General features: G+C 37.3%; 1 protein-coding gene across 1 annotated transcript; it reads right to left on the minus strand.

Moving 5' to 3' along the window:
• Positions 1-252: 252 nt before the first annotated feature.
• On the minus strand, positions 253-4,873 carry LOC121224512 (uncharacterized). The gene is made up of 2 exons (XM_041107950.1): positions 1,370-4,873; positions 253-867 (listed from the first exon to the last, which is right to left on the minus strand). Exons 1-2 carry the CDS (start codon positions 4,871-4,873, stop codon positions 253-255), a joined length of 4,119 nt encoding a protein of 1,372 aa, XP_040963884.1.
• Positions 4,874-9,398: the final 4,525 nt, after the last annotated feature.

Raw genomic sequence — 9,398 nt, forward strand, 5'->3', positions numbered from 1 at the left:
AAATTAAAAACTAAAATTTCGATATTTGGTAAAATAGTCGTGATAAATGCTCCAAGTAAGTTCACAGGAAAGAGAGGTGAGTCACAATGGACATACTTAAGTACCAAGTCTTTCCTTAGACAGAACTAATCCTCGACATGCATTTTCATTTTCCATTTTACCAAAAATTTTATTTGCATTAAGGAAAGAAAATTTGGGTTGCCTCCCAATAGCGCTTTGTTTAACGTCGTTTAGCTCGACGACCTGTGTTATTCAAGTTTTGGGCTCTTCGAGAACAATCTCCTCAACTGTGTGTATTTGAAAATTCTCGTAGAAGGGTTTCAATCGTTGTCCATTCACCTTAAAACATTTCCGGGTTTCTTCGCTTTGAATTTCCACTGCACCATTTGAGAATAGATTAGTGGTAGTAAATGGACCTATCCATTTGGATCGAAGCTTACCAGCGAAAATTTTTAAGGTGGAGTCGTATAGGAGAACTTTTTGTCCTATTGAAAGCTGCTTCCTAGTGATCATCTTATCGTGGAATGCCTTCGTCTTTTCTTTATAAACTCGAGCATTTTCATATGCATCATTTCTAATTTCCTCGAGTTCCTGAATGTCCAACTTTCGAGCTCTTCCTGCGGTCTCCATCTCCATATTACACTGCTTAACTGCCCAAAATGCTTTATGCTCTAATTCGACCTGGAGATGGCACGGTTTACCAAAAACAAGTCGATAAGGTGACATGCCTATTGGTCCCTTGTAAGCTGTCTTATAAGCCCAAAGTGCGTCATTCAATCTCAAGCTCCAATCCTTTCTGTTTGGTTTAACAGTCTTCTCCAAGATGGACTTGATTTCTCGATTCGACACTTCAGCCTGTCCGTTTGTCTGTGGATGGTAAGCGGTAGAAATTCGTTGAGTCACTCCGTACTTCTCCATAAGTGCACTTACGAGCTTATTGCAAAAATGAGTTCCTCTATCACTGATTAATGCTCGTGGGGTGCCATACCTGGAAAAGATAGAACTTTTAAGAAAGTCAACCACACTTTTAGCATTATCATTACGAGTAGCCTTTGCTTCTATCCACTTAGAAACGTAATCAACAGCTAAGAGTATATAAAATTTCCAAAAGAAGAAATAAAAGGACCCATAAAATAGATGCCCACACATCGAAAATTTCACAAATATGGATGGGAGTAAGGGGCATCTCATTTCGACGGCTAAGATTACCGACTTTTTGGAAATTTTCACAGGTTTTACAAAATAAGAAGGCGTCACGAAATATACTTGGCCAAAATAGTCCACACTCGAGAATTTTATGTGCGGTGCGTTTAGGTCCAAAGTGTCCTCCACATGCATAAAAGTGACAAAAAGTTAAGATAGACTGTACCTCTGTTTCTGTTACACACCGTCGGATTACCTGATCGGAGCAATGCTTCCATAAGTAAGGATCGTCCCAAATGTAATATCGAGCATCCTTTTTAATCTTATCTTTCCTGGACCTAGGTAATTCTGAAAGTATAGTACCTGTGACGAGATAGTTTACTATGTCTGCGTACCAAGGATGAACCGCATTTGCTGAAAACAAGTTTTCATCTGGGAAGTTGTCTTTCAATGGTGTGTCATCTGTTGGAATCGGTAATCGACTCAGATGGTCAGCTACTAAGTTTTCGCATCCCTTCTTATCCCAGATTTCAAAATCAAATTCTTGTAGAAGTAGAATCCACCTGATCAGTCGAGGTTTTGCCTCCTTCTTCCCTATTAAATACTTTAAAGCTGCATGATCAGAAAAGATAATTACTTTAGTTCCCAACAGGTAAGATCTAAATTTATCTAAAGCAAACACAACAGCTAATAATTCTTTCTCGGTGGTTGTGTAATTGCTTTGGGCAGCATCCAAGGTTTTCGAAGCGTAATAGATAACATGAGGCTCTTTCTCTATTCTTTGGCCAAGAATGGCTCCCACACTTCGATCACTTGCATCACACATGATTTCAAACGGGAAGTTCCAATTCGGTGGTTGTACTATGGGGGCAGAGACCAATTTCTGCTTAAGTACATCAAATGCATCTTTACAAGTCTGGTCAAATTTAAATTCTTTATCCTTTTGTAACAGACTGCAAAGCGATTGCACGATCTTCGAGAAGTCTTTTATGAATCGTCTGTAAAATCCTGCATGTCCAAGAAACAAACGAATTTCCCTCACAGATGTGGGATAAGGTAATGAGTTAATAATATCCGTTTTTGCTTTATCGACCTCAATACCTTCCGAGGAAACTATATGACCTAAAATCAATCCTTTGTCAACCATGAAGTGGCATTTTTCATAGTTTAAAACAAGATTAAATTCTAGGCATCTTTGTAATATCTTAGCAAGATTATCGAGACATTCATTAAAAGAGTTACCGTACACCGTGAAGTCATCCATGAAGACTTCAATGATTTTCTCGACGTAATCAGAGAATATGCTTACCATGCATCTTTGGAAGGTGGCCGGAGCATTACAGAGTCCAAACGGCATTCGTCTATACGTAAACGTTCCAAATGGACACGTGAAAGTTGTTTTGTCTTGATCCTCAGGTGCCACCGGAATTTGGAAAAATCCTGAATATCCATCGAGACAACAATAATGAGTCTTACCAGCTAATCGCTCGAGCATTTGATCGATGAAGGGAAGTGGAAAATGGTCTTTTCGGGTAGCTGCGTTCAACTTCCTGTAATCGATGCAAACCTTCCATCCATTCTGGACTCGGGTAGGAACTAGCTCTCCTGATGAATTTTGCACCACTGTCACGCCAGTTTTCTTGGGCACGACATGAACTAGGCTAACCCAATCACTGTCAGAGATCGGGTATATCATTCCAGCATCCAACATTTTCTGGATCTCCTTCTTTACTACCTCCGTCATGGGTGGATTAAGGCGTCTCTGAGCATCTCTCTTTGGTTTCGTGTTATCTTCGATGGAAATTCTGTACATACAGGTGGATGGACTTAGCCCTTTTATGTCGGCTATTGTCCAACCAATAGCTTCCTTATATTCCTTCAGAACTCGAACTAGACTTTCCTCCTCGTCTTTGGTTAGTTTGTTTGACACTATTACAGGTAAGGTGTCTTTCTCTCCCAAAAAGACATACTTGAGGTGGTCTGGTAACGCTTTGAGCTCCAAGGTTGGTGGCTGCAAAATCGAAGGCAACATTTTATCTTGGAAAGGTAATAGTTCAAGATGGTTACCTCGACTCGTCAATGATGGTTGCGTCTCCAAGTGTTTGACAATTTCTCGCAACGGATCTTCTATAACTGCTAACTCCTCGAGACTACTCAATACATCTATGTCAATGCTTCTGTAAAGGACAGTTTCCAACTCGTCAAAGTCATGATATTCAGAATAATTTTGAGTTAAACAATCTATACTATCGATACTGGAAATATCTGACAATGAGTTAGGATGACTCATGGTTTCGTAGACATTGAATTTCACGATTTCACCATCAAACTCCATTGTCAATGTTCCACTCTGAACATCAATTTTTGCGCTTGCGGTACTAAGGAATGGTCTCCCAAGAAAAATGTCAGACGAATTAGTTGAGTTATCGTCCTCCATATTAATAATGTAGAAATCTGCAGGGAAAACTAATTCGTTAATTTTAACAAGGACGTCTTTAAGCAACCCTTCGGGATAGATGACTGACTTGTCCGCCAACTGGATTATCACTCCTGTCTTTTTCAGAGGACCCGCGTTAATCAACTTATATATAGGATAAGGCATAACATTAATGGAAGCCCCTAAATCGCACATGGCTTTATTAATACCTACATTACCTATCTCACAGGAAATAGCAAACATACATTGGTCCTTGTATTTAGGCAAAACTTTCTTTTGTAGTACCGCGGAGACATTTTCTCCTACATTTACTCTTTCGTTACCTATTAACTTCCTCTTGCTAGTGCACAATTCCTTGAGAAATTTCGCATAACGAGGGATTTGCTTGATAGCATCGAGCAAAGGGATATTCACCTCCACTTTCCTAAACGTTTCGAGGATTTCTTTTTCCTCCTTTTCTTTCTTATCCTTCGCGAGTCTCCCTGGAAAAGGAGGTGGCACCACAACTGGTTTTTGAATTTCTGACTCCGGTCTGGCTTTTGGATCAGAGATCTGTTTTTCCCGTTCGTTGTCTTGCCCATGACTTTTGTCTGGAACTGTTTCCAGGACTTTTCCGCTACGAAGAGTTATTGCACTTGCATTCTGCCGAGGATTCGGCTCTGTCTGGGAAGGTAATTTGCCTTGAGATTCCAAACGATTAACCGCCATCGAGAGTTTACTAACTTGATTAGTTAACTCCTGAATTGATGCGTCCGTCCTCTGTTGGTACTTCGCAACATCGACGGCAAGTCTTTCCACAATAGCTTCTAGAGATGTGCTCGGCTTGGGTGGCAGTTGCGGTGGTTGCAAAGGTCTCGGTTGGTATGACAGATTATATCGGGGGTTAGCTCCGTAATTCAAGTTGGGATGATCCTTCCACCCGGGATTGTAAATGTTTGAGAAAGGATCATAGCATCTTTGTGGAGGTCCCGGAAAACCTCCGACAGCGTCGAAATGTGCCGTTGAATTTTCGTTAAGGATTGGGCACAAATCCGTCGGATGTTCAGATGTAGTACAAATTCCACACAGTTGGGTACGATTCTTCTTTTCTGTAAGCATAGATTGAACAACATTAGTGAGCTTATCCAATTTATCTTCTAAGGATGAAACGTTTACCCCATTAACCCGTCTTGTGGGTTCTGAATTTGGCCGATACTGTTGAGAATTTGCCACCATGGTGGATATCAATTCTCTTGCCCTTTGAGGAGTCATATTGACAAGCGCCCCTCCACTAGCTGCGTCAATCATTTTCATTTCCATAGGGAGCAAACCCTCATAAAAATATTGAAGAAATGATTGTTCGGTCAAACTGTGTTGAGGACAACTTACACACAGTTTTTTGTATCGCTCCCAATAGTCGTAGAGCGATTCGCTCTCCATTTGTCGAATTCCCACTATGTCTCTCCTAAGTTCAGCTGCTCGCGATGTTGGGAAAAACCTGTCAAGAAAAACACGAGATAAGTCACCCCACGTTGTAATAGAACCTGGAGGTAAGTAAAATAACCATTCTTTGCTGTATCAACTAAAGAAAAATAAAAGGCCCGAAGTTTAATTTCATCTTCGGTTACTCCCTGTGGTTTCATGCTTGAACAGACCATGTGGAATTCTCTCAAGTGGGTATGTGGATTCTCATTCTTCAAGCCTCGAAAAGTGGGCAAAAGATGGATCAGGCCTGACTTCAACTCGAATGGAGTTTCTCCGGCTGGATAGTTGATGCATAACGGTGTTTGTTCTTTGGGAGCAGCCGCTAGTTGACGAATGGTTCGGTTTGCCATCCTTTCTGGTTCACCGAGGTTTTCTTCTACTTATTTTGTTGCAGGAGGTGGTTCGGTCTCAGGATCAACCACTTCGACTTGTTTTCCACGTTCAATTGCTGCTACACGCTTAAGAACTTTCGTCTCTTTACGTCGTGCTCGTGCTGATTTTTTGATCTCTGGGTCGTATTCGAGATCTACGGATGAAGATCTGGTCATGAAGATAATTTAAACAATTTGTAAGTGTTTCCAGTCCCCGGCAACGGTGCTAAAACTAATGGGAGTCGAATCCACCAATATAAACCTACGCCTTAATTTGCAAATTATGCAGTATAGGGAGTAGGGTCGATCCCTCAGAGACTGGTTTACTGTAAATTGTCACTCGTTTGACCAGATTTATGTCGGGGCAGTTGTCATGCCCAAGAGTTCGGGGGGATAAAAATTTGAAAACCTGAAATTAACAGAAAAATACCGTCAAAAGTAAAGGTTGAAAAACAGAATAATAAAAATCGTGAAATAAATATTAAGAGAAATTAATTAGAATGAGCTCAGCTTTAGACACGAATTTTCCTCGTCTTTGAACCGATCCTCGAAATTGGATGAACTCTTCTTTTCCAATAAGCTAGTTATAGCTACCAAGGACGCCTCGGACACCAACTCTTCCTTGTGTAAATTAGTTATGGAACGTCCAATAACTAACTCTTATCGATCGAACAACCACGAAACGTTCGTGATTTAGAACTCCGGCAGCTTTGCGTTCTAGAAGAGCCTAGCTCGAACCAATGCCCTCAACCGCGTGGGACATTTAAATCCGGTTACTACTTCCCTTGACAGAACCAAAGAGCAGCCTCCACTTGGCACGCCAATGTGTTCACAGAAAACCGATTAGAAATGTTCTTTTCGGAATTCCAATTGTACGTCTAATCACACCAAATCAAACGACGTCTTTTTTGACTTAGTGTTGATCTAACTTTATGAGCTGACAAAATCATACTCTTAATCCGGAGAAGCAATAAGTACTGGAATTTTAGGAGTTAAATGGCTCGGGTTCGTAACTCACGGGTTTTGACGAGGCTAATTTCGGCCTAAAGCTGAAAATGGGTTTAGTTGGCTAAGGTTTGGGACATGTTGATATTTGATAAATTAAATAAGGTAGAAAAGGTGAAAAGATGGGTGATGTGATTAAGTGTGGGGGTGGTTGAAAAAAGGAATTTGAAAAAGGTGTTGTAAATGGAAAGTAGTAAAAGCTGGAAGTTTTTAGGAATTAAAAGTTAAAGAAACTAAAGACAATAAATAAATTTGTGAAAAGTTGAAAATAAAGGTGAAATGGATGGTAGGCTACTGGAACTAATGAAAATTGAAGGAAAACAAGCTAAGAAATAACAAAGGCTACGTGAGAAAGGAGAGAATTGAAAGACAAAAGCTAAAATATTTTTTGATTGATTGATGAAATGATGAACAATACAAGCACTATTTATACTAGAGGATTTACTAAATTAGGAACCTACTAGTCATAGGAAATTAAGGAAAAAAAATATTCCATGACCAAAAATATCCCAAAATAATCTCCCCCACTAAATCAACAAAATTTTCAGCTAATTAAAAATAGGAAAAATTCTACTTTGGCCCTCCTTCTTGCTTCTTTCTTTAATTTGGCCCAATTGTTCCCTTTTTCTTCTATTTAGTCCCCAAATTACATTCCTGCACAAAATTCAATAAATATGGCAAAATTAGTGGTGCATTCTCATAAATATACCAAATTAATTACATAAAATATGTAATTTTAGCATTTAATCAAATAAGATAATAATTCATACGAACTTACCTCGACAACTGTAGTTGCAAAAGTAGAAATGAAGATTAATCCAAAGCTTTCGCATTTCCCCGATTTAAATCCGGTTGTTGTTTATCTTGATCTAAATAAATAATCACATTCAATTAAGAACTTTAATTAACCTTAAGTATTCAATTCAATCTATAATTCATATTATCATGAAATTATAAAATTGCCCTCTTATTTTAACTTTTTCACAATTTATTCCTTAGGCTCGTAACTTGAAATTTAACCATTTTAACCTAAACCCATTTTAACCGATTCTACTAGGGGTATTGAATAGCCCATAATTACTAACATTTCACATTAAAACCAATGAATTTTACACTTTCAACAATTTAATCCCTAATCCGAAATTCATCAAAAATCACTTAACAAAACAAGTTTATTTAACAACTAACTTTAATTATCTATAAATAACTTCACTAAAACATCAAATTCATTCCTGGCCCTTCAGACTTTAATAGTTTTGCAAATTAACCCCTAAGCTAAGTAGATTAAGCTTAAACAAAGAAAAACATGACAATTACTAAAAACGGAATTAAAATCACTTATGTGCAAGCCCTTGACTTAGCCGAACCCTAAAGCTTTAGAAATGACTATTTTCTTATCTTAAAAATCGGTGAAGAAGCAAAGTAATGAAGATGATACTATTTGGTTTTATTAATTAGATATTTATTATCATTTTACCCTTAGGTTAATAACTTATAAAATAACAAAATCCTACCCATAGTTGTCCACTAACTTTAAAAATGGTACAATTACTATCTAGATCCATTAGTTTACCTTACCAAATCCATTTAACCTATTTAACTAATAGAACTCCACTTTTGTACTTTTTCAATTTAGTCCTTTTTACTTAAATAACCATTTAAACATCAAAATTTCTTAACGAAAATTTAATACAACAGTAACATAATCTCATATACCTTAAATAAATGTTAAAAATAATAACTCAGTTTTTGAAGTCGTGGTCTCAAAACCACTATTTTTGACATCACTAAAATAGGGTTGTTACGGGTTTAATGATCATAATTGACTCCGCAATCATTCTAAGCTATCAAATATTTGTCACATATTTAATAAACTTGAGTAATTGTAATTATAACAGAATATACATGAACACCAAAGAACAAAGAAAAAATAAAGTACAAATAAGTCTCACGAATTTATTAAATCAAACTTCGATAAAACTTTTGACTAGAAAAGAGGGTTTAGAAACCCATTAAATAAAGAAAACAAAATAATATTGTAAACGACTAAGTCTATGTCTTCATTTAATCTTAACCTAATAATGTCTATTTATAAAGTAAAAAACAATATACTAGAGAAAAAAAGTGCCATTAATTAAATAAAACAGAAATTTTCAAGATACCTTGGTAATTTTTGCATTAAAATTCTAGGCCATTTTTGGGTATCTTCTTGACATGTTTTGTAACACCTTAAACCCGACCTAGATGTTATGGCCGAATTCAGGAGTGTTACGAAGAAGGGTTTTGAAACCGATGATACTTCAATAAAACCATGTTTAGTTATTCAATAAGGAGTCCACATTTTATAAACTTATTCATTTATAAAATATTACTGATACCGTTACCTGTTATTTCTTTAAAGCTAACCATTGTTTTCGCACTGGAAGTTTGAAAATCGTTCAAATCAAAACCGCGCCCGTGTTTTCAAAAATAACATTTGTTTGCGCAAAATCGGTATTTTGTCAAATCATCACAGTTTAGAAATCAAAATGCAATCAAACCTAAAAATTCAAACCAGACAGTCTAAAAAGTCCGGAGAGTCCAAAAATTACAAAACTCTCACGAAAACTAGAAATTTCAGTAAAACTGTAAAACAATAGTAACAATGAAAATAGTTTCTGTCAAGTGGTCACCGCTGAGCCTCTGTCGTACCAACCCCCCTATTTCTGTAGATTACCTAAACAAAACAGACAAACAGATGCGAGTTTTCGTAAACTCACTGTGTAACTCAACAGAAATAGTCATGCAACATACATAGAACTTCTTATATAGTCAGATACAAATTCAGACCTAAGTCCATAATAGTAACAAATATCATAATCAGATAACAGATCAGACGTACAGAATCCTACCCCCATCCTCTACACATCATCTTCGTCCATCCCATCCCATCATGTGAGGTTAAAAACATTTACCCATCCCTATACACCAGATAGTGT

The sequence above is a fragment of the Gossypium hirsutum genome, chromosome D12 (genome assembly GCF_007990345.1).
Source record: "Gossypium hirsutum isolate 1008001.06 chromosome D12, Gossypium_hirsutum_v2.1, whole genome shotgun sequence".
In the NCBI taxonomy this organism is placed as follows: Eukaryota; Viridiplantae; Streptophyta; class Magnoliopsida; order Malvales; family Malvaceae; genus Gossypium; species Gossypium hirsutum.